Here is a 25,646-nt window from a genome sequence, read left to right as displayed (position 1 = left end):
CAGTTCAGCTAAACTTAATAACACCTTGAGATTGAGGCTTTGTCAGAATTGTCATTGAGATCTACCACGTCCTCCCTTCATTGAGTGTAGGCGAGCAACGTGTTGGGCCCGGAAGCTTTTATGTGAAAAGAAAAGCTCCAATAAGTAAACCAATAAAAATAGGTAGTGACTCAGCCTAATTATGATCTTGCTAGGAGCAGCAGATCATATGTTGCATACACATCATACTTTTAAAGCACATTCTCTCCTCCCCCCGAAAATTCTGGGAACTATAGCTCAGTCAGAGATAAACTGAAATTCTCCCAGGATTATTTGGGGGGGTGGGGTGAGAAAAGATGCATTAAATGTATGGTTTGCATGCAGCCTCAGTCAGAGTTTGCTAGCAAATATCATGCCAAGCAGACAATTCCTCTCTTTTTTATTCTCTCTCTCCCCCCCTGAAAACAATACAAAAATATAACAAAACTCTCACATAGTTTCGTGTAGAAACTCCAGTCCAAGAAAAAATCTTTACAAAGAAAGAACAGTTGTTACTATGCAACCCACAGATCTGAAAATACTTTTTGGACTGTTCTGTTATATTCAGTTCTATTTGTAAAAGCAATAAATCTCAACCAGTCAGCAGCAAACATGTATTTCCATTTCTTCCCTTTGGCCATGCATAACTTTTGTGTAAGTTTCTCAATAAGGGCAATTTCCCAGACCTCGTTACGCCACCTAGCCAAGCTAATACCCTTTAGATCCTTCCAGAACCTGATAATAATAGCTCTTGCCACTACAAGTAAATATCCAATTAAATTCTTATTTTGTCATTCCAGATTTTCTCCCATGAACAAATTTAGTAATGCTAGCTCTAGGGTTTCCTTGAGTTGTTGCCCTGTTATGTTCAGGATTTCTTATGTGTGTGGTGGGCGGGACGGTCCCAAAATTTAATAACTTTACCACAATTCCATCAGGCCATTCCTTTGTAATGGTGTAGGGGTATGGGTAATAAGATTGCCAGTTCCTGATCCAAACAGAGCTCCTTGTGGTTATGATGTTCTTTTCCTGTCTTCTCTGGGCTGGGTTGGACTAGAGAGTACTTCAGTGGGTGAGGTAACTGTGGGATAACCAGCCACATAGAACCAACCTGCTTAAGTCTAATTGATGCACGAATGGGTTAACACCATAGAGTAAACTGTCCTGCCAGGCTTAGCTAAGTAACTCCCCCTCACCTTGGGAGGAAGGTTATCAATCCTATTGTTCACGTTCAGTCTACCTGAGAAGCTCAGCATGTAGAGAGGCTAAGCTTGTTCTTGCTTAGTTGCATGGCTCTCACAAGCCATTCTTAAGTTTCTATACCAATAATGTAGGAACTTTCACTACTTTGTAACTGCTACGTTTTACTGCCTGTGCAACCTATTCTGAAGCACATGAATCTGACCTTTGGAGAGTTTGTAAGTCAACCCTTGTTTTAAACCTTTTTTAAGGCTTCTACATTAACCCTTGTTTTAATTTACCTCATGTGTGGTATTTTTCTATGCTGAGGGAGAGGGAAGCTCTGGAAGGAACTTTACCTTGATGCATATTTTGTGATTTTAAATCCCTGCTGGGGTTCACTCACCAATGAGTACTTACTCCAATCCTGGATCTTGGATCTCCAGGGAATTTTCCTTTCTATATCATTTTCCTTTTGAACCAACAGTAACTCGGATCACAGCACTGCAATAATGAAAAGTTCTGTAGTTCCCTATCACACCACTTAAAGACAAAGGAGCTTCATTCCAAAGTGGAATCCCAGCCATGATAAAAAATATAGGGGGGGGGGGGAGTTCCATATTGGCTATGGTGAGAAATATGCTTGAATTGTATTTTCTTAGCCAACTCTCACTCTGTCTTAGCTGAACACATCCACAGCTTGTTTGATTTACCATAGAATGAGACATTAGAACTTCTGTACTATCCAATTTCCTATTTCTGATCCAAAATAATCTCCTTTATGAGTCTTCAAAGCTGTGTGATAGGAAACTACAGCTTTTTTCATCATGGCAGAGTGCTTTCTTGACTGAGTCACGGAAGACCTCCTGCCTGCCTTGCAGGCTTTCCCCTACCTGCCTTGGGAGAGTGGGGCCCTGACTGACTCCAGTTGGGCAGGGGGTTATTGATATTAATTCTTTGTGTCCTTATTTTAGATTTTTCTTATGATTTATGTGGAATTAGTTAAATTTGGTTGTGAAATTTTTGATATGTTATTGTTTATGGCTACTTATAATTACGTAATTTTTTGTATGTTGCAAGCCACCGTGACCATGGTTCTAACTTTGGAAAGGCGGCTTGCAAATGAATGGATGGGTGATTTTCTGTAGATCTGGATGATGTTTTAGTAGATTCCACGTCTGCTTGTTTTCTGCGGCTAGGCCAGACACTCTGTATGTTAAATCTTCTGTTCCTATTTATGATTATATATGCCTGATGCTCCATTTTTTTCATCTGAAATATAATTGAAATGGTGGTGTTGGTTTCTAGATCCCAACTGAATATGAAACTACTAGTGCTACCTGCCCTGGGAACATTTTCCAATATAAAAGGATGATGTGATTTTTCTTGAGAAGCTGTGACTGAATGTCACTTTGAGATCCCAGCATGGGAGGCATGCCATCATCGTGTGTCCACAATGGGGCCAGGAGCAGGTTAGCATCTAGGGCAGCCCTAGAGTCTGCTTGTATCCATGTCTCTTAAACACAGCACAAGTCGTCTTGTTCCACAACACAGGCTGATGCAGAAGTTAGCAATTAACTAAAGGAATTTCTGAGGAGGAGGGGAGTGCGGGATGGCTCTGAGGGGCAGCACAAGACTCTTTAGACTTTGCTCCTATCCCGTGTATAAAGGACACCTTGTGTTTCACCAGCCATTTTGCCTTCGAGGGAAGTGTGGATGTTGGGAGTGACCTTGAGCCCTGGGTGGCCTACCTGAAGCAGGTAAGGGAACAAGTAGGGACAAGAGTCTAGGGAAGCACTAAGGGACCGAGGCTGAGGCAACCTGGGACAACCAGCCAACCAAGAAGGGCTCCTTCACCAGGCATGGATTTGGCAGCTGAATTCAAGCCACTCTAAAACAGGCTCTTGGCCCTCTGATACACTGAAACCCAGAATGTCTCATAGGATGACCAGCACAATGCCAGGCAGGACTTCACTAGTTATATCCATACCAGGCTGAACCCATCTGACCTTTTGGATAGTGTGGTTTCTCTCTCAAACTGCTGAAACCTCAGGTAGGGACTCTTTTCTGTTAGCCTTGAAAGTATATGGAACTAGCCTGAAGCAAATGCTATGCAAATGATTGCAAGAGTATTCTGGGCCCCTGGGGGGGACGGACCTATTTGATCAAGAGCCATGCCTTCTTGCTGCATGTGGGTGAAGCAGCTGGCACTTACTTGCAAGCAAGACCCTTGTTTATGACCTATGTCTGTTCAGATTGGCAGGCAATGATGTTACCTTATGGAAGAGAGAGTCCAGTCCAATGCCGCCGACCTACAGGAGGAGGAAGGGTCTTGCGGGCCCCACCGTATTCCTACTGCCCCAGCCCCCAAGGTACTTAGCACGGTGGCCGACTCCTGCACCTGACTGTTCATTGTACAGCACACTTGATGAGCCTGACCTCTTATTCACCCTCTTATTCACTCTGCCTTCTTCTTGTCTTCCCTCTCTCTTCTAGAAGTACTGGGGGTTTGCTTGTTTTCTGTACAGTTAGCTCTCAAATAGAGCTGTGTCTAGTCTACTTATTGCTAAAACAAAAGGACTCCAGGCAGAAGCCACAGCAGGTGCAAGGACGACAGCAGCTCACCTGTGGGAAGGGATAAATATGGTACTTCCACAACCTTGTGTCCTCCAGATATTTGTTAGACTCAAACTCCCAACCACCCCGGTCAACATGGCCAGTGGTCAGGGGTAATGAGAGTTACAATCCTACAAAATCTGGAGGACACTAGGATAGTCTGTTACTTTGGGTATTACATTTTCCTGGGGAGGTATTGGAGCACTTAAATATGGCACTGAAGATGGCCTTTGGGGGGGGGGGAGATGCTGGCCTATCATGGGATGGTGCAGCAGGATTTCTTTCTGCTGGATCCTTTTTCGTTGATTAGTTCCAAGGATAGTCTCCAGAGATGCTACTAGTTTCTCTGTGAACTGCTTTACTCACAACAGGATATCCTGACTTGGGACACAAGTTAGTAATCCACATCTTTCTCCATAGCTCTACAGAGGATCCCTGACCCTAGAGCATATCTGTTCCCCACAGTCAGTACTGTGAGTCATCTGGACCATGAGTACCTTTGCCCAGGTTCTCCTGGGAAGTTGTCTGAAACCATGGAGAAGTATGAACTGGACACTCATTCCTCCAAGCCATGGAAGGGCCCCCACGCAGGCTTGGATGAAGGGCAGAAACCAGGTAAGAGAAATACGCACAGGGCCCTGCTAGACATAAGCAGCTGTACTGGAGCTCCCTCCATTATTCAGTCTGTTTATTTATTATTGTAAGTAGGGAACATGGGGCCCTCCAGATGTTGTAAAACTACAACTCCCTATATTTGCAAAAATAATTGTAAAAATCCCAAAACATCTCACATCACCCATGATTGTTGGCCATCTTATTTATTTTTTTATATTTTTAAAATTGAATTTAGATACAGCCATATATCTGGAGGTCTCAGGGTGGTTCATCTTGGCTGAAGCTGTTGGGATTCAGAGTACAACACCAGCTGGAGGGCCAAGGGTTCCCCAACCTTGTTTTAAACATGTATGCCCAATTTTAAAAAACAACCTTTTTTCCAAAGCAGTTTACAAGGAGTAAAACTGATTAAATACAAAATGTATTCTGTATAACGTTACATCCTGTTAACATTCAAACCAAAGAAGACAGCATAAAGGAGGTAGAAATTAAGAGGAAGCATGGCAGACCTCCCCAAGCAGTGTATTCCACAACTACGATTCCACCATTACTAAGGCCCTGTGAGTATCTGCATATCTCATAACCTGGGTGAGTTCACATAGGCAGAGGTGGTCCAAAAGCTATCCCTGCCCTTTTATCTACCTGGAGGGCATGCTCCAGCAGGGCACATCTGAGAAATAGTACAAAAGAGGAGAGCTAGCCAAGTTGCCAAAGGGCACTGAGATGCAAAGTCAGGATTGCGAAAGTCACAACGTCTCCATGTACAGTGGTACCTCGGGTTACAGACACTTCAGGTTACAGACTCTGCTAACCCAGAAATAGTACCTCGGGTTAAGAACTTTGCTTCAGGATGAGAACAGAAATCGTGCAGCGGCAGCAGTGGGAGGTCCCATTAGCTAAAGTGGTGCTTCAGGTTAAGAACAGTTTCAGGTTAAGAACGGACCTCCAGAATGAATTAAGTTCTTAACCCGTGGTACCACTGTATCTTTCCAAGAAGGTATCAACTAGATCAGGGGTAGCAAACATAGCACCCTCCAGATATTGTTGGACTCCAGCTCTCATCAGCCCCGGCCATCAGAGGTGATGGGAACTGAAGTCCAGCAACATCCAGAGGTCACCATGTTAACTTCTGAACTAGCTCAAGGGTAGCTATCAAATTCCATCATGGGGAACCTCTCTAAATCCAGTATGTGGTAGTGAAGGTGGGGTGGAGGGGAAAGGTTTGTTTTCCTAGGGAGAAATTAAGGGCCTCGTCAAACAATGTTCTGTTATTCAGCGAATGTATTCTGATTTATTGGGCGGGATCCAGATCTCTTCCTTCAAGCTAGTATTGTTGCAGTGTGATATGACGTTATCCTGAGATTCAAGCAGAATTGTTTCACATAGAGGGTCCCCTGTCCCCACAGCTACAGTCTCCGTACGCTAGGGTTGCCATATCTTGAAGAGCAAAAAAGAGCTGCTGCCAGCCCAAGCCGTGGAAAGAGGTGCACAGGGCTGCTGCTGCACCCACACACCTCTTTCTCTGGCTCAGGCTGGCAGCGGCCACAGATTGCAGAGCAGCCCAAGCCCAAGCTGCTGCCAGCCCAAGTGGAGGCAGGACCCCAGCTCTGAGCTTATCTTTGCTGCTATGCCCTCGCTCCACTGTGGCACTTTGACTTCCAGGCACAGTGCCTTCCCGGGCATGCACATGCCCCCCCAACCCCCAAATACCCTCCCAAACCCAGACATTTCCTTTAAAATGTAAAAATCTGCCCAGATGGGCATGTTGCCCCCCCCCCCAAAAGAGGACATGTCCTGGTTTTCCTGGACAACCCTACGGTTGGCTAATGGCACTGCTATATGTAAAGTGTTTGTAGCTGTTGCACAAATAACATGGGTTCCTGTTGAATGCTGCCTATAACATCATTGGCAACAGCTCTTTCCGCCCATGCCTCTGCCATTCCATAACCTTAAAAGTGCTTTAGATGCTGCGTCCTCCTCCACAATGCAAATCCAGCATGAGAGTACTTATGTAGAACACACATTATAGACAATCACCAGCATGGCTTCCCTACGGCAGTGCCTTGCTATTTTGTCATTGATTGAATTTTAATTATTCCTTTTGCTACAAATGTTCAAAGGCATTCTTTTTTGCTGCACGTATGCAGTGTAAGTGAACCCATCTTACAAGCACAGATAATTGCCCAGCTGCCTTTGCAAAGTCCATTGTTGCTAAACCCACAATGTTTAAGAAGTCTGTGAAAAGGGAATGAGGGCTGTTGCGTGCGTTCAAGTAAGGGCGCTGGCAAAACTGAATGTCCCTGCATAAATGCTTGTGTGCAGGATTGAGGGGGAATGAGTTCCATGTGCTTTGATCCTGTGAGCTACTGCTGCAGCTCCCTTGCCCTGCTCAAGATACCAGAAATTGACCTCGGGGCAAGGGCAGTGACTGCTGCTCCCTAGGCTTCACTAGAAGTTCACAAAAAGTTTGACCTGTTGCAAACATTTGCTTTCAGGGTGAGCTGCAGGATGCTTGTGCATTCACAAAGGGAACTTTGTGAACCCCTCCCGATAAGCCACAGCCACATTCTTCCTTGCGTTTCCATGATCTTTCACTTAGTCTTCACTGCCTGGTCAGAATATAGAAATATGGGAATCTTCCTTATACCAGATCAGACTGTTTCTCTGTTTAGGTATCTTCAACTTTTCAGATCCAGGACCCACTTTTAACCCAAACAAGAATTTACATGGTGCTAGTGCTCCTGTTGTGACCCATATTGTACTAGTGGGTCCTGACCACCACTTGAACTCCAGTGGACTCTACTCTTACCTGCGATAGCTTTCAAAGAGTCTCAGGCAGATGTTTCACCCAGCACCTGCCTCACATGAGGTCACCACCTTACTGATGCTAAGCAGATCTAGGTCTGGTTAGTACCGGTACCTAGAGATGTGGCTGCCTGGGAGCCACCTTGGGTGGCCATGATGCCATGGTGGAAGATAGGTGGAATATAAATGTTGGACATGAAGAAGACAACAATGAAGAAGACGATGCACCTTGTACAGCAGGGATGGATAAGTTGTGTTCTTTCCCATGCTTTGGACTACAACACCCATCATCCCTGACCACTGGCCATGCTGACTGATGAAAACTGGAGTCCTATAATACCTGCAGGTCTCTCCATCTCTGGCGTGCACTGTTGCTGTTTTGCAGAAGATTACTGGTTTGGTTGCTTCCACACTAGCTTTTTCCAGCATTGCTGTCCAGTCACTCAGTTTTTATGAAGTATCCAGATGGTGAAATTGTCAGCTCATTGCATTCCAGTGTTTCTCACTTGATTTGTTTTTGCTACTACTACTACTACTACTACTACTACTACTACTACTACTTATTATTATTATTATTATTATTATTATTATTATTACGCATCAGTCTGTCTAGAGCTTTTTAGGGATAAATTTAACTGAACACTTCCTGTTGACAGGCTCAGCATGAATTATTAATTCCAGGTGTACCCGGTAAAGCTCTCAGCAATGAATATCCTTTTTTTTTTCTTGCTTATCTTAATTGCCCCAATACTACCCTACATTCCTGAGGTAGAGGGTAGAAAGAAGGCTTAAATTATTAATACCTTTTTCAATTTAAATTTTCTGTTGTGAAACAGTGCTATTTCTCTAAAAAAATAATGGAGAAATCAGTAATCAAAGCCTCCCTCATTAGTCCCCAGGTACAGAAACTGATATTGAGGCAATTAAGAGAAACTATTCAAGGGGCAATAAACAAAGTATTTGTTGCTAATCCACACCTCTAGCAATAAAACGGGCTGACTCTACACAAGCAGCAAACTTTTAATTAACAGTAGTGGCAATCTCTGCTGAACGGGAATTAGCTGTGAGTAAACATTATAAGAAGGTCTCTTGGCCATAAGATACGGCACCAATGAGTAATATAGAGCTGTAATAAGTGCTTGTGCGCACCTCCCTTTTAATTTCCCTTGTAGTGAAGTGCAGAAAAGCAGTGCCTCAACAGCACTCAAGAGCCCAAGTGTGGTAGCCACCATTATGCTTTGAGTTTCAAACAACAGGCAGAAAAAAAGAAGTCTTGTTTACATCCTTTTTCAATAAATGGGTTGCATCTTGGATTCTGTGTGTTCACCCTGACCACAGGGCCCTGTCCTTAACAGACAAAGCTTCAAAGAGGAGGTCCTCCCATTTATGTATAACCAGAACTGCAGCCATCACCTCAGTGGTACCAGGCAAGTTGCAGTGGGAGGGAGGCGTGGCAAGTTGCTATGGAGACCGTGCCACGTCTTCCTGTCAGAGAGAGGGCCCGGGTGTCATGTGACATGGAAGCAGCACTCCTGCCATGTCTGCCAGGGGCCTTTCTGAAGAGAGGACGGGGAGGAGACCGCCAAGGAGCCCTCCCTGGTGGCTCCTGACATGGGAACTAACGTGCAGACCGGCAGCGCAGGAGGAGGGTGCTGTAAACAGGTTCTGTTCTGGAGCTGAGGCCTTGGGCCAGGGGGAGAGCCACATCCATGGGCAGACACAGGGAACTTGTGGCCGTCCAGAGACACTTGGACTACAGTTCCACCTATTCCCTGACTATGGGTCTTGCTGGCTGGGGCTGATGGGAGGTTCCCAATATCGGGAGGGCCTCCGGTTCCCCAGCCCTACCCTTGGGCAAGAGGGCAGTGACCATTTCTGGTGGGCTAGGCATACTATGCTACTTGGGCAAAATTGTTACCTGTAATAATAATTTGATTATTTGTAATCCACCCATCTGGCTGGGTTGCCCCAGCCACTCTGTACCAGGTTTTTCAGGATTAGGGTGACCATAAACCATAGCCCAAAGATACAACTGTGTTCACAGAGGGGCTTAATTTTCTTCGAGGAACAGCCTAAGGCTACCACCCCAAATAAGCCCCTTCCCCCAGAAAGTTGTGATACCAAGGGACCAGTGACTCACCCATCCTTGATTTCTGGCCCTTCTACCATCAGTTCCAGTACTGCCAGAGCAGAAATAATGATAAGCCCAGAGCTCATTTGGAAGCCTAAGGCCTCGCTTCCCTCAAGGCTTGGGTAGAGGAGGAGACAAAGACTAGTCACTAGCACATGCTCTGGATCAAGGTGGTGGAAGAAGGTGGGGCAGCTGGGGTCTCAGTTTCTGCCTATGGATTGCTGCTGCAACAGCTTCTCGCCCAGCTTTGCTGACCCAGCCCTGCATTTGCTGTCTCTTCTAGCTCCTTCCCAGCTTTAGCCATCAGATATTTTAGAACATAAGTAGAGGAGTGTCACCCCCCCCCCATCCTCCCATTTTGTATCTAGCTCAGCCATCTTGTGCCTTGGTATACTGGTACTGCTGGTACTGGCTGAATACCTGGCATAAGCTTCATCCACAGCTGCTGGTGAAATTATCATTACTTACATGGCCAGTTTAAAGCATGATTCTAGGGCAGGGATGGAGAACTTGTGGTCCTCTAAGATGTTGTTGGATTTCAATTCCCACCAGTCTCAGCTGGCATTGTCAATAGTCAGGGATGATGGGAGCAACCTTTGAAGAGCCACAGGTTCCCCAACCCTGTTTCTAGGAACTAGCCCAGTTGCCTCCTTTCCCCAATACTTCAGCTTCCCTTATAATAGCATCTTGCTGTTGCAGTTTACCTCGTAGCTCATTGGCTATTTAGCATTTAATTACTATATAATTAGAAATGTGGACACAACTTGATTTTTTGTCTTCTAGTATCAGGAGAAGTGAGACTGAGCTATGCTTGTGCAAGAACAAAAAATAGCACAGAATATCTGAGAAACTCCCTAGATACAAACAAAGCAGTGGGGGACATTTTCACAATCACATACTGTTCCTCCATGTACTGTATGTTAAGTCTTAAGCTTTTTTCCTCAGCCAGTATGACCAAACTGCCAACTGCTTATGTGTGTGAACTTTCATTTCAAATTATAAAATCTGTGGGTCGTTCCAACCTGCTAGATAACACAGTGTGTGCAATGAGTCAATACTTTGATGTTGACTATTACTTCTTTTAAGACAGTGATGGGATTCTGTGGCCTTCTAAATGCTGTTGGACTCTCAACTCCCATCAGTACCAAACAGCACGGCTAATAGTCACAGGGATTATGGGAGTTGTAGTCAAACAACATCTAGATCAGTGTTTCCCAACCTTGTGCCTCCAGATGTTTTTGGCCTACAACTCCCATCATCCCTAGCTAGCAAGACCAGTGGTCAGGGATGATGGGAGTTGTAGGCCAAAAACATCTGGAGGCACAAGGTTGGGAAACACTGATCTAGATAGCCACAACTTCTCCATCCCTGTTTCAAGAAAGCAATTTTAATTCGGAGCATGTCCCACTGAAGTCAGTGAGTCACTTCTGAGTAAACTGGCGTACAATAGGGTTGCATATTATAGGATGCAGCTGAGGAAATAAATAAGTTCAACTAGCTACCGTTATGTCTGTTATCTTAATCAAGCTGATAAGGACTTTCACCATCACCCTTAACTCTGGCCTAACGAATATCCTAACATTCATCATTAAACCCAAAATAAACAGAAGATGTGAGCATTTGTAAAAGTCAAAACCAGGGTCAGAATGCCTGAAGGGTATTGTGTGCAAAGCCGTAGATACAACTTCATCATGAATCAGTAATGATTCCCTGCTTGTTAGACTTGATGTGAGACATCAAGGCTGTGTAACAGTGACAACGACACACAATCTGTTTCCAGCTGATAAATATTGAGAGAGAACATTTCCCACAGAGAAGTTTCCCTTGAGAGAAACAGCTGAGGCATAGGATTGTGCAAACTAGCTCAAACGTTTGCTGACCCCCATCTCTCTCACACTGCCCTTCGGTCAGAGTTAAGGTGCTCATGTTGTGTTAGGACGCACTTCCTTTGCATTGTTCTCAGTTGCCCATGCTGGCTGCGTGGGTGCCTGAAGGATTGCAGTTCCCACTTCTGTCCATTTCCCTGCTGCGAAGCACTCAGCATTTATAGAAAGATGATTGGCAGGTTCCTTACTGTTACTAAGCAACCCACACTGGAGTTGAAATGAAATGGGTTTGTTTTTAGAACTGGAATGCCAGTCTGACTAAATGATGCCTCTCCTCCACCTCCCTCTTAGTGCAGACTGGGACACAAGCTGACCTGGTGGTCATTTTGTGCTTTTGCTTTGTACCTTTCCTCGTGTGTTTTTTTTTTGTATTCTGGTTACAGGGACTGAAAAAAATCTCCCTGCAGAGATTCAGGGCTCATCCAGACTTCCTGTTGCGCCATGTTTTCCAGGCTCAGATCCGGAATTTATATCTCCATGTCCATGTGTTTGGCTTTTCTTTCCCCCTCGACACTTTCCCTGGGAAAACTCACATTTTTCCGGTGAATCGGAGCAATTGGCAATCTTCAGTGGAAGCTCAAGTCTCACCCACACTTCTGTTTATCTTGTGCCTAGAAAGCATGTGTCCGAGCGGGTTTCCTGTGCCCTTCTCCTTTCCAAGAAAAAACTCACTCTTTAGCGATATATCAGAACAAATGGCAATCCGGGGAATACCTAAATCGCCCTTTGCTCTGATGGAGTGTTAAAGAGTGGTTTCCCCCAGGCGAAAGGAGCTGGACAAGAGGAAGTATGGAGAAGCCCTAAGTGTGGGGAAACAAGGGAATAATTGGTGGGTGCAGGGGACTTGAGAGGCTTCAAATGACCAAGATAATCTCTATTGTTCCATTGCAGCGCTTGGAAGATGGGCAAAGACCAAATCCATCCTCATCTCCATTCTCAAGGTGCCTCTGATGTTTGGCTTTTTGTACCTGTTTGTGTGCTCCCTTGATCTGCTGAGCTCTGCTTTCCAGTTGGCAGGAGGTGAGGGTCACAATGTATGCCTGTCTCCCCTTCCTCCCTCCCTTTCTCTATAGGGTCTGAAATATACTCAGAGTCGCAAAGTGATTTCATGCTCTTTATTCAGCTCATAGTGGTGAGGAGGAATGAAAAGAAAGTTCCCTCAAAGTATCTGCTTTATATACATTATTTACACAATGGGCTGCACATGATTGGCTAATTCCGGAATTCTACTGTAAGCCAATCAGGTTGTGGATTCACTTCAATCTGGAGCATGATTGGGTGGTTCCTGCCAACCAATCATACTGCTGCATTGTTCTAGGACCAATCAGACTGCTGCATTCTGAATCCTATTGTTCTAGGACCAATCAGACTGCTGCCTTTTGGATCCTGTTGTTCTAGGACCAATCAGACTGCTGCAGTTTGGATCCTATTTGACTCAGTACATAACAGGGTCCATGGGAATGAAGCTGCTTGATCCCCTTCCCTTTGGTCTTATTGCTTCCACTTCCTGCCTTTCTCTGGAACTGGAGTAGGTCCTGCTGAATCCAGGCTATTGCAAAAGAGCCTGAGGTCAACAGCATGGAGAGGGAGAACTGTTTTCTCATTGCTCCCATGGCTAAAGATTGCCAATTCTGGACCCCTACATCCAGATGTGCTTTTCTTGATGGGGAGTCCAGAATCCTCAGAATCTCTTTCAAAAACAAGCCATTTTGCTTGGAACATGTATTTAGTTTTCTAGCGCAACTAGAAAATGACTCATCCAAATAGGAAGCATTTCTGGTTTGCTTTGTCTTGCTGCTTTACAAGCTGCATTTAAATTGTGGTAGGTACATCTGCTACATTTTGTAAGTGGCTCAAGGAAAATTCTGTCTTGCTTTGTAGGCCCTACTTGTCAATGTTAGTATTTCATGCCTCCAATGCTGCAGATGTTACTGGTGTAATTCACATGCCTGTCTGGGAAGAGTGTGGGAACGGAAGACAGTCTTATTTCTTCTGCTATGTGTACTGTTACACTGTACTTTTGCTTTTGTTCTGTCTGTTCCCTCTGAGCTGGAAAGCATGCAATGATTCTTTTGTTGGTATGTAGCGTGTAAATAAATACATAGATTAGCTCTACAATGTCTTGTTCTTCTTGCTGTGTTACGCTAGAAGATTAGTGTGCATATATCAGTTGATGTATGTCGCTGAAGCGCACTGGAGAAGAAGGGGAATGCCTTTTCCAGAGCTGCACATACCGTAGGAACGCTCAAAGTTTGGGGGCTGCAGGGGCACCCCAGGGTTTTTTCCAACAGTCAACCCCACTTCTTAGTCCTGAAATGTATTGTCGTACCACTTTGTGTTCTCAGTTCAGAGTCTATCAGGGGCAGCGCAATATCTCATTATCCTTGTACTGCATTCTCTTCTTCTTTGGCGATCACTCGTAGCCAAGTAAGATTGTCTTCCATGAATATGGTCTTAACAGTGTGTCCATAGGTGACTGAGGAGGCTAATTCTATTGCAAGAGGCCTCCAATAACCAAGCATGGCTTTTGTTCTCTGCACAGCTCCTGCTTGTGCCTCCCATATCTCTACTTCTTCCTGATTTTTGGGTCCTGTTATCCCTTGTTCTTGATCAATTTGCATTTCACAGGAGAGGCCCTCTGTCTCTTGAGAAGGGTTATCTTGCTTGGCCTTCTAATAAAGTCACTTAGGTTTCCTTCTATATCAGGGACCTGCTACCAATTACTACTGGATAGCATCATATTCTCCTTTCCACTACCTCATTTCACTGGCTCTCTATAGTTGGCTCCTTTGTGCTTGCCTTCCTATCTATGCTGTTGGCAGGGCTGGGCATGGGGGAGTAGAAATCTGGTTTTGAATCAGGTTACATTTGTATCCCATTCAGTTGCAGGGAGGGGGACCCATGTGGACTCATAGGGTGGAAGGCTGGGTGGCCAACGGTAGGTGGAGCCTAAGCCAACGACTGGTGGAGCAACTAATGCTACTTTTGCCCCCCCTCCTCCTCCCTGCTGAATTATGCAAGGGCAACACTGGGACAAAGGAGGAGGCAACTGACAGTCAAGGGCACCCCCTGGCTGGATGTAATCAAGAAGGCAGGCAGGCGGGGGCTGGCTGAGGGGCAGACTTAAGTTGGTGAGGCACTGCTTGCCTGGGTGGAGAATGGAGAAAGATGTGTGGAGCAGGCAGAAAGCTCTTACTTTTGCGTGGCTGCTATGTAACCAACTGTACAAAGTCAAGAGTCACATCCACTGCTCTACCCACTTTGGCCTCTGGCCCCACCAACCACTGGTGTGTGGCCTCTGGAAGGTCCCCCACAAGGGAATGTGGCCCTTGGTCTGCAAAAGGTTCCCATTCATGGTCAATCTAGAGAAGCATAAACAACCTTCCACTTACATGTTTCATTCCTTAGTGAAAAGCAGCTAAAGTTGGGAGTGGAAGAATGCTGAGGAGGAGGAACTTGCTTAAGGATTTCAATTCCAGCCAGCTTGTTGCTGCTAGAAATCCCTTCCCCAATTTGTGAGCAAATGTGGAAACATTTGGGTCTTATCAAGTGCTCACACAGAGACTTCTGTCTTCTGCCCCATAGGTAAAGTAGCCGGGGACATTATCAATGACAACGCCATCCTCTCCAACCCAGTGGCAGGGCTTGTGGTGGGAATCCTGGTCACCGTCCTGGTTCAGAGCTCCAGCACCTCCAGCTCCATCATCGTCAGCATGGTCTCCTCGGGGCGTGAGTCATTCTGGCAAACATCAATGTAGAAGGGAGGGGATGTTTCTGGAGGTGTGGCTTCATGTGGGTGCAGGAGAAATTAGGTTGCATGCTCCCCGCTACTCCGTTCCCTCATTTGATTCTTGTATGTCTACTGGCATCACTGTAGCCATCAATTTGCCTTGGCAGCATTTTCATACTTTGCTGTTATCACAAGGTATCTTTGAATTTGGCTGGGAGTGGGAGACGGATGAAATCTGAATGGGATGTGTGCAGGGCTGAGGAGGAAGGGAGAAGAAGACAGCACATGTTGGGGCACCATAGAGAGGTTGTTTGCTTGAAGCCTCACTCTGTTTCTAGTGCCCCAGATGGGGTACGGAGTCAGAGTACCCAGAAGGCACTGCCCTTGCCCTTTCCTTCCTAGTGCTGGAGGTACGTTCCGCCATCCCCATCATCATGGGTTCCAACATTGGCACTTCAGTCACCAACACCATTGTGGCACTGATGCAGTCCGGTGACAGAGATGAATTGAAGAGGTGAGTGTTGTGGTGGGCATGAGTGTTGTGGTGAGTGTTGTGGTGGGCATGCAACGGGAGCAACCAGTGGGGCTGTTGAAAAGTGGTGTGGGCTGCATCTATGGGGTATTTTAGAGAGAAAGCCAGTTGTAGTGCAGCTGACAGAGATGGGTGAAGACCAGGAATTAGGAGGGGATCAGAGGCGCTTGGAAACTTTACGGTGACTGAAGCTCCTGAGGCCCATAGGAACTGACTGGGGCAGTGAGGAACAAGACCACCTTAACAAGGGAGTAACCGTACCTTCGACTGACTGGGTAGGCCGAGTAGACAGACAAAGAGATGGAGTGGATGGATGAATTGGAGAGAGATTTGGCCATGCAGAGGGAAATTGTTTGGCAACACAATGGTAACATGAAGTATCTGATATTTGGACCATTGCCCAGTTGAGACCATCCCCATCATTCTCATCCCTGCACTGCTACAGTTCACATCAATGATGGCTTCTCTACTGCCTTTCAGAGCCTTTGCAGGGGCCACCTTACATGACTGCTTCAACTGGTTGTCAGTGCTGGTTTTGCTGCCTCTTGAAGTGGCCAGTGGCTATCTGCACTACCTCACCACGGTGACTGTGGCAACTCTCAACTTCCCCAGTGGACAGGACGCTCCAGAGCTTCTGAAAGTAATCACAAAGCCCTTCACTAGCCTTATTATCCAGGTGTGTGTTGTTGGCAAGTCGTGCGTGGTCTCTTTGGGCTTTGTCACAAGAGAAATAGCCACCTCCCCATGCTTGGGACCCTGGCCACGTCCTTATCCTCCATTCTACCTTCCAGTTCTTTCTCTAGGTGTTGAGTGTCTACATCTAAGGACTTTGTCTACATCTAAGGACTGTGGATCTGTTGGTCTCTGTGAAGTTCATACCTTCAATAAATTGTGGGGCTACTGAAAGATAATTATTTGGCTGCTGGTAAAGGGTCTATGTCCAAGATGCTGTAAAGCAAAGTAGGAAAAGGGATTTGGTAGCCAATAATTGAGGGGAAATGGGGAGCCAAGCAAGTCCTGCTTTACTCACTTCAGGTCACAACTCATGCAATGGGAGAAATGTTATTCTCTTATGGTGCAAGATATTGCGATGGGGACAGCCTTGGCAGGGAGAAGCCCAGGCAGGTGTTGCAGTCAGTTCCCTAAGAACCCAGCTCAATTCCATAGCTTCAAGCTGATATAAAAATTGCTAGTCTGTTTGTCCAGGATTTCTAAAGAGAACATAAATTTCCAGACACTCTATGCCAGGGGTCTGCTTCTCCTTCTCTTCCTTTTACGGGAAACTTTGGGCTCTCTGTCTCCCATCCCTGACAGCATATCCATTATCTTTCCCCCTGTTCCCACAGCTGGATAAGTCAGTGATCACCGGCATTGCTACAGGTGACGAGAGTTTGCAAAACAAGAGTCTGATCAAGGTGTGGTGTAAAGCATCAGCTCCACAGGTGAGAGTTCAGGGTGTGTGTGGCCGGGGTGATGCGATGGGAGGGCTAGAAGCAGTAGGGGCTGAGTATCAGAATGTGCTGATGGTCCTGGCAGAAGACTTCAAGTCAGCGACTCAACATTTAACTACACAGTCCAGAAATTGATCAATGAGACACTTTGGGGCATTTTGGAGAACGGAGTGTGAACAATTTCCATTTCTGTGCAGGGTTGGAAAGCAAGGTTGCACAGATCCTAGGGCACAATTGTGCTTTTTGGAGACAACACAGCAGGAATGTTAGCGTGTGAGAGATGACATTGACCCGGTTCGCAGATCCTATTAAACCACCGTTAAAATTAAGCCATGGTTTAATGTGCTGGTTCACAGTGCTGAAATCACAGGAGCTTCACTTCTCCCCTGCTCCTGCTGCTACTGTCCCCAGGAAACAAGCCATGATTTGACTTGTCATATTGTCTTAAGCCAGTGGTGTCCAAACTTTATTCAAAGAGGGCCAACCAAGTTGTTGAGCTTTTTTAAGATTGAAGTTGTGGAGGGTTTTTTTTAGGATTTTACCCCAGGAAATAAAATAAAATGCCACAGGGGCTGGATTAAACCGACCAGCAGGCCAGATTAGACTTCAACCCAAGGACTATGGTCACAGTGCTTAGCCAAAAAGACTGGACTTATGTGAGATGTTAACACAAGCACATAGAATCATTATGGACAGGCATGGGAGACAATGCATTAAAATGAGCATTATGCGTTGTTATCCATTAAGAGCCATGAACAATTAAGTGCCATTTTGAGGATTAATTGATCACTGATGCAAGGTTGACAGCATTTAGAGGTTTTACTAGCAGTGGCGTAGCGTGGGTTGTCAGCACCCGGGGCAAGGCAAGTAATTTGCACCCCCTAACCCGTGGATTTGCGCCCCCTAACCCGTGGATTTGCGCCCCCTAACCCTAACCCCCAGATGTTGCGCCCGGTGCGCCCGGCCCCCCCTGCACCCCCCACGCTATGCCACTGTTTACTAGTGGGTTATCTAGAGACTCTTTGAAATAAGGCAAGTACTGTGGTGGAAACCTGACAAAAGAAGGATGATTGGTGTTGGAATTAGCATTTTAGTATTCTTTTGCCTGCTTGAAATAAGTCGGAATGCACAAAGGAAGTAATTTAGGATGGCTAACTGAAGTGGCTAAACAGAGACACCAAATATTAACTATAGAACAACAAGGCCCTTTCTGTCTCAGCATGGGTGACTCTTTCCCAAGGTCCACAAAGCGCCTGCATGTGGCTGATGCCTCCCTCCCTTTTTCTACAGATTTCTTCCTTGAGCTCTAGAGGAAGCTTCCTGAACTGCAGCTCCCGTGCCCTCTGCAGCTTGGACAGTGCTGGGAACCTCAGCAGGGCTGTGAAAGAGAAATGTAAGAACTGCCAACCCCAGGCAGCAGGACCCTGTTAGAAATGGCAGCTGTACCTGTGCCGTTCCTGTGAAGGCGGCAAGGGAGAATCATGACTTAGGGCAAGAGGAATTGGATTGTTCCTAATGCACTCTCTGCACCTTGCTCCTTCACCTAGGCCATCACCTATTTGTGGACACCACTCTGCCAGACTTGGCTGTGGGCCTCCTGCTGCTGGCTGCCTCACTGATTATGCTGTGCACCTGCCTGATCATGCTGGTCAAGATGCTCAACTCTGTGCTCAAAGGCCATGTGGCCAAAGCAATCCAGAAGGTCATCAACACAGGTAGGCTGGCTGAAACCAGGCCCAGAGAGAACTGCTGGCTCCCTCAGTGGATACCCAGCAGTGAGCCAAAGGGTGTGGATTCTAGTGGAGACTCTCTGGGTTCCAGGCCACCAGAAGTTCACTAACTGGGTTCTCATGGCTGAAGCTATCTGTGGATAATAATAATAATAATAATAATAATAATAATAATAATAATAATAATAATAATAATTTATTATTTATACCCCGCCCATCTGGCTGGGCCTCCCCAGCCACTCTGGGCGGCTTCCATAAAAGCCAAAAATACAATAAAATCTCAGTCTTTCCTCCTTGTTCCTGGGCAGATCTGCCATCCCCTTTTGGCTGGGTTGCTGGCTACTTCGCCATGCTTGTTGGTGCTGGAATGACCTTTATTGTACAGAGCAGCTCAGTCTTCACTTCAGCAATCACGCCACTTATCGGTAAGTCAGCACTTACTCTGGTTCCATGGGCAAGATAGAAGGGATGTGTGTGTTTACACAAAAGGAAACTAAAATGGCCAGACTGACAATAAAGCCTATAAGTCCCGTCTCTCCCACTCAGCCTCTTATGAGGAAGTGGGTCTTCAGATTCCTGAATATCACCAACCCAATATAAGCATTTAGAAAGACCAAGGTGTTGCTGTAGCTTCAGCTAATGAAGCATAGCTAGCTCTGGAATCCCTCAGGAAGAAGGTGTCATGAGTAATAGCAGAATATGTCTCGAGGCGCTCTTGCAGTGGCATAAAGGCCAGGTCTTTAAAAAGGAATGTTCCCCATTGCCTGTTATCTTGAGTGACTGTTGAGGGGAAAGAAAGTGCTGTTTTCCTGATGGTTTCCTCTTTCTTCTTCTTCTTCTTCTGTGGGACAGGCCTTGAGCTGATTAGCTTGGAACGTGCTTATCCACTCACCCTTGGTTCCAACATTGGAACAACCACCACAGCTATCCTAGCTGCCCTGGCAAGTCCAGGAGACAAGATGGCCAGTGCCTTCCAGGTGAGCAGATGCCCTCTCCCTACTTGGTTAGGGTGGAATTACTTCAGAAGAGCATACCTTCCAAGCCAAAGGATGTGTGTGTGTGTGTTATGTATACACACACACACACACACACACACACACACACATGATTTATATACACAAATGCTGCCAAACAGAATCCACCTTGCACAGTTTGCGCATCCCAGGTCAAATATAGCTGATTTCAGCAATACCCATCTGGTCTTTTATGTATTTCTGTTTACTGCAAATGCAATGAATCTCTGTTTGGGAAAAAGGCAGAATAGAGAAGCAAGCAAGCAAGCAAGCAAGCAAGCAAGCAAGCAAGCAAGCAAGCAAACAAACAGTTTGTCATGACCGCATTGATCTTGGAAGGGCCAGGGTTATTATTATGTATTACATTTACTGTATTTTTCACTCTATAAGACGCACCAGACCACAAGACGCACCTAGTTTTTGGAGGAGGAAAACAAGAAAAAAATATTCTGAATCTCAGAAGCCAGAACAGCAAGAGGGATCGCTGCGTAGTGAAAGCAGCAATCCCGCTTGCTGTTCTGGCTTCTGGGATAGCTGCGCAGCCTGCGTTCACTCCATAAGACGCACAAACATTTCCCCTTACTTTTTAGGAGGGGAAAAAGTGAGTCTTATAGAGCAAAAAATACTGTATATCCCACCTTTCTTCCAAGGAGCTCAGGGTGGCATATGTAGTTCTCCCCCACCCCATATACCCTCACAACAACCCTGTGAGGTCAGTTAGACTGAAGAGACTGTGGCCAACCTAAGGTCAACCATTGACCTTCATGGTTGAATGTGAATTTCCACTCTTGTCTGTCAGATGTCAATCCAGCACTCTGGCCGCTGCACCACACTGGCTCTTAAAACATGAAGTGGCCCATGGGGAAAGCGGGATTATCTTCTTTACATGCCCTACCTGTTTCAGCCTGGCATGCAATCATTTCTCAGTCTTGCTCCAGGATGGTTGCTATGTTTCTGTTTTCCCCTCCTCAGATTGCTCTTTGCCATTTCTTCTTCAACATCTCTGGAATCTTACTGTGGTATCCCTTGCCTTGCACCCGTCTGCCCATTCAGATGGCCAGAGCGCTAGGTGAGCAGACGGCCAAATACCGCTGGTTTGCCGTCTTCTACCTACTCACCTGCTTCCTGCTGTTGCCATTGCTGGTTTTTGGACTCTCCATGGCAGGATGGCAGGTCCTGGTGGGCGTGGCAGCCCCTTTCCTATGCCTCCTGGCTTGTGTGGCCTTTGTCAACGTCATGCAGTCACGAAGTCCCGGCCGACTGCCCCGGTGGCTCCAGAGCTGGGACTTCCTGCCGTACTGGATGCACTCCTTGCAACCCATGGATGAGCTGATCACTAGGGCCACACTATGTTGCGCTGGTCGTCGCTCAAGCAGCCAAGAGGAACAGAGTGATTTATCTCCTCAGATTAAAGCCAGTCTCTCAATCACTTCCTTAAAGCAATTGTCACTACCACCGAGGCTCTCTCCCCGACTAAATTTACCAGCAGTGCAAAATGCTACCCACCTGTAACCTGTGTTGGAACATAGCCCCATTGCTGCCTGCAGATAGTGGTGCTCAGCAGAAAAGGAATGGTAGACCTGACCTCTGAAAACAAAGTGTACCTGCCACCGTGTAGGGAAGGGTGTGTGTGTGTGTGTGTGTGTGTGTGTGTGTGTGTGTGTGTGTGTGTTGAGCTGCAGTGCTGGTGGCTTCATGTGTGACTCTAGCTGTATGACTGCCATGTGTGTACCTGTCTTCCAGCCATTGTGGATTCTTCTGCCACTGTGTATGACCCGGTATTGAGTGTGTGTGTGTGTGTGTGTGTGTGTGTGTGTGTCTATAAATGTGCATTCAACTGTTGCTTTAAACATCAGTGTGTGTGGCTTGCATCCATGAGTGCAAAATTCAGCCTTTGCAACTGTGTTTGTCTCTCAAGGTGAGGGTGTTTTGTGTGCAGTGCATTAGATGCCCTGCCATGAGTTGGTTTGGGAAGTTGAGCAAGGTCTAAGCTTGGGATGTTCTGCATGGAGACAGCAGGGAAGTTCTTTCTGTAGCAGCACTGGGGATTATCCTGTGAAGTATTTTTCAGGATGTGCCACACATTTGCAATATATTAAACATAATTATGTAGCGGTGCTTGGAGATCATTCTCCACCCTCCTTTCCTGACAATATGGTGCCAATAGTCTCTTTGTGACCTCTTGTCTCTCTATGACGGGGGTTCTTCACACTGCTTTAGTAAATATCATCTTTAATTTTTAAAAATTGTATAGAAGTTTAAAGAAAAGTATTGCTGCCTCCCCATTCACATTGCTTTTATATCTGCAGATGAGTTCCGAACAATTTTCTAGGTGGACTATCAAGGTTCAGTAGGATGGGAATGGGATGAGATAAGTGGCTTGAAGGGGCTTCTTTCCATGCATCTTTTGTTGTACAACTTCTTGCTTTCAGTCAAAGTGCAAACCAGAGTTTCGTGGTTCAAATAAAAATCCAGATTGGGAAGAGCTTGATGTTTATTATTTACAAAATTTGGTGCACTATTATCTTTGTCACACACACACACACCCCCCAACTCACCCAATGTACAGCAAAGTTGTATAATGCAGATCAACAGCTAGCAGTCAGCAAAAAGAAATTGCACATAAAACAGAAACCATTTCTTACATATTTTTGAAAAAAACCAAGTCCTGTGTTGTTAAAGAGAATATGAACACTTAAGAAAGCGCTGCTTTGGATGAGGAACCTGGCATGTGATGTGGGCAAATTCTCTGTTTGAGGCTGTCATCAAAATGCTTCTTTTGAGTTCTGAAACCTGACCCATACTGCCTTAGGAAAATGTACACACAAGGATAAATTAGGAATGCCTGTGGTTTTTTTTAATGCTTCTAATTGTTCTATATCTCACTAAATAAATTTCTTTTCATTGAAGTTTCAGAACTGATTGTGTGGTTGAGTGTCTTTTAGACTAATTTGAGTTGTTCCAGGCACCTGCATTTTTTCTTCTTTAGATGTTCCCATGCTCCTTTTTCACACGTACCATGTGCTCTCCTCTACAGAATCAGTCTAAGCCACCTACCCACTTCATCACATACCCTTATATCACCACCGAATAGCCAAGGTTCCTTCTCTTTTTGCGGTCTCCGGCACTGGCAGCACCTTTGAACTGCAGTCCTATGATTCAGAAATGCATTTTCCTGTTGTTCCATTTGATTGTTCAGGTAGGGTTTCCAAAGGTAAATGTCAAAAATAATGGATGCTTTGGAGCTGTAGCTTTTGTGTTTGCTCTTTATGACAGCTATGACTATGAGTGCCATAGTAAAAGGAACATCTATTATAATCTTATGTGTCCCCACTCCCCCAACTGATGGGATGTTCCAAGGGTGTCATTACTTGATTTGGCTTCCTTTGGAGGAGAAAGAGCACTTTGGGGGCTGGTTCAGACAGAATGGGAAAGTATGTGAATGAGCCACAGTATGTCTCACACTTGTGTGCTCTCCATCTCTCATTCCCATAAGGAGATAAGAAAAGTCTGCTTCCAGTTTAAAACTAACCACAGTTTTCTGTCTGAACTTGGGAAACTGTAGTTTGTTTAAACTATGGTCAGTGAGAACAAGCCAAGATCATAATGCGGTTTGTGACAAATCGTAAATTTGCTTTTTTAATTTGGAAGTCATTCGGTATTGCAGTTAGTTTTAGAAAGTGGAAACTTCTGATCTCTTCAGTCACAGAAAAGGAGGAAAGGAAAGAGGAAAGTCTGCAGAAGCTCGACTCCACTTGTTCATGTCCAAACTAGGCCATGATGCCTTTATAATATTTGCTTTATTTATAAATATGCAAGCAGATAATAAGTGGAGGTAAAGTGGTGCACCGTCAAAAACTAAGCTATGGTTTGGCTTAGTATTATGTCTGAACCCAGGCTTGTTGTTTGTCTCAATTCAGACAAATGATGAGCTGTAACCAAGGTTTGTTCTTGGCTTACCACTTGGTTGGTTGTTTGTTTGTTTGCTTGACTTAAATCCCTAAAATAACCTAGGGAAGTTTACATAAGGAAAATTTCCCATCCCCTTCTCACCCTTGTAACCGCTTTTGAAGGGCAAGGGTCCCTCCTTGGTCAGTATGGGCTAAGACCAGGGCTTTTTGCAGCTGGAGCTTGCCAGAACTCAGTTCTGGCACCTCTCAGGTAGGCACCATTGCCATTATAAGAGAACAAGGGAGGTGTTCATGGTGAGTTTAGGCACAGCTTTTTCTAGAAAAATAGTGCTGGCTAAGGCATAGTGGTGGTGGGAAACTTTGCTTCTTGGAATTCCCTTGTTTAATTTATCATAGGATTTGAGTCTGAGCAGTGCCTCCATTTCTCAGCAGTTCCACCTGCACCCCAGCCCATAATGTTCAAGAGGTTCCCAGATTCTCCAAGCAGTTTTTCAGGAAGATGCAGAAAGAGGGCATGAAAGTTTCCTTCCATGAGCTTCCTTACCATAGGATCCATGCCAGCATTATTAATTGCTTGTGCAGCAGTTCTGGGAAAATCAATATTTAATGCAGAGTATGAATAATTCCATGAGATCTTCTGCCTTGCAGATACTCCATGGAACAGTTGCTATAAATTGCTCAGACTCTTGGCAGACAGCTCTTTAAAATGCTTACCTGTGTGTTTATGTGTGTCATATTTTAAGTTTTAACTTAAAAATCCCTTATTTGGGGCTGATCGTGCATAGTTTACAATGCCCCAGACGGCATCTTTTGGGAACCAGGAACAGACATGGCCACTGGATGGCAATGCTGAGCTGAACAGAGCTTGGAACGGAGTTTTAGCTCCTCATTGAGCAGGCAAAAAGACTTGGGATTCATGGTGTGACTCCCAGAAGAGCCCAGGTGGCCGTTTCAGGTCCCTGTCCTTTCTTTATAAAGATGGAAGAGCATTGGCTCGGAAGAACAATGGCGTTCCAGCAGAATTTAGGAGAGAAAGATTTCCATGTCTACTTAACTTCAGCTAGTGGCTGATCATCAGGAACCTCTGCACCTGGAGCCTTTTAATGAACCATTTCATAGGTAAACATAGGAGTATGTGGTAGACTAATTAAAATGATGTATCTGAGCATGTTTGGAGTTCCTTTTTCTCATTACTGAGTAACCGCAGCCACAAATGGAGAGACACACTAACTGCAGGTTCAGGGTTGGTTTCCAGTGCTGGATATAAGGGTTAGTTTGCATTCTATGGTGGTTCTAAAAGAAAAGACAGTGGTGTGTGAAGAGCTATTGACTGGGAATTCTTCTTCATTAAATCTCTGTGTACTATAATATATTCACCGTGTACAATAACATATCCACACTATACATTTAAAAAAAATAAGCCATTCATACACCTGTGATGGAGACATTATAAATAGTAAATTATTGTACTTTATCCTTTCTTACATTTGCTTAGGCTTTATTATAATGTCATCTGCTCCATTCCCAGCTATCCCAAATCCTCTTTTTTACAATTCACCATTGTTACACAACCACTACTTTCTTTGTAATTTCCATATTTCTTTCCATTCTTGCCTGCTTGTCACCTGCTCCCATAACTTACAGTTCCCAAGCCTCTGCAAACCTGGTCCTTGTTATCTTGTTAAAAATAGACATCACTTGGGACTTTTCTCCAGCTATCATCCCTGACCACTGGCTAAGCTGGCTGGGACTGATGGGAGCTGGAGTCCAACAACATCTTGGGTAGGGAACTACAACTCCCTTCTTCCCTGGCCATTGCCCATGCTGGCTGGGGTTGGTTGGGGAGTTGTCGTTCAACAGCTGCCAGAAGCCACCAAGATTGGGAAGGCTGTATTGGGACAGTAAAGAAGCAAGAGAAACGTCATCTGCCCTGGCACAGGTGAGAGCTTTACTGGATGGTTGTCCACTATCACTGATGGAACCTCTACAAGGAACTTCCCCTCTGGTGGCTCATGGAAAAAGCTGGGCC

The 25,646-nt window shown here is 45.4% G+C and overlaps 1 protein-coding gene and 1 long non-coding RNA gene across 6 annotated transcripts; both read left to right on the top strand.

Annotated features, from left to right (window-relative positions):
* The first annotated feature begins 2,797 nt into the window (after positions 1-2,797).
* Positions 2,798-22,624, top strand: SLC34A1 (solute carrier family 34 member 1). Of its 5 annotated transcripts, XM_083727270.1 has the most exons (14): positions 2,893-2,957; positions 3,141-3,250; positions 3,453-3,569; positions 4,234-4,428; positions 12,142-12,270; positions 14,836-14,979; positions 15,383-15,494; positions 15,993-16,188; positions 16,859-16,954; positions 18,254-18,356; positions 18,511-18,678; positions 19,002-19,118; positions 19,546-19,670; positions 20,679-22,624. In XM_083727270.1, the coding sequence occupies exons 3-14, from the start codon at positions 3,464-3,466 to the stop codon at positions 21,216-21,218; spliced, it is 2,031 nt and encodes a 676-aa protein (XP_083583396.1). In that variant the 5' UTR covers positions 2,893-2,957; positions 3,141-3,250; positions 3,453-3,463; the 3' UTR covers positions 21,219-22,624. The 5 variants fall into 5 exon arrangements, with proteins under 5 accessions (XP_083583395.1, XP_083583396.1, XP_083583397.1 ...); XM_083727269.1 differs by lacking the exon at positions 3,141-3,250 and having other exon boundaries at positions 2,798-2,957; XM_083727271.1 differs by lacking the exons at positions 2,893-2,957; positions 3,141-3,250; positions 3,453-3,569; positions 4,234-4,428 and adding an exon at positions 8,655-8,882.
* On the top strand, positions 10,152-10,960 carry LOC310839071. Its single transcript, XR_014561319.1, has 2 exons — positions 10,152-10,571; positions 10,716-10,960. It is a non-coding gene; the product is annotated as an uncharacterized lncRNA (long non-coding RNA).
* Positions 22,625-25,646: the final 3,022 nt, after the last annotated feature.

The sequence above is a fragment of the Podarcis gaigeae genome (assembly GCF_964106915.1).
Source record: "Podarcis gaigeae genome assembly, chromosome: 2".
Lineage (NCBI taxonomy): Eukaryota > Metazoa > Chordata > Lepidosauria > Squamata > Lacertidae > Podarcis > Podarcis gaigeae.
The sequence above is the reverse complement of the archived record's forward strand: the minus strand, read 5'-3'. Positions and strand labels throughout refer to the sequence as shown.

Bases quoted from the DNA above. Each gene is read 5' to 3' on its own strand.
- SLC34A1 (XM_083727269.1), top strand. From the start codon at position 3,464: ATGATGTTACCTTATGGAAGAGAGAGTCCAGTCCAATGCCGCCGACCT. The intron at 12,271-14,835 runs GTGAGGGTCACA...TCTGCCCCATAG, and splicing joins TGCTTTCCAGTTGGCAGGAG to GTAAAGTAGCCGGGGACATT. The intron at 18,679-19,001 runs GTAGGCTGGCTG...GTTCCTGGGCAG, and splicing joins CCAGAAGGTCATCAACACAG to ATCTGCCATCCCCTTTTGGC.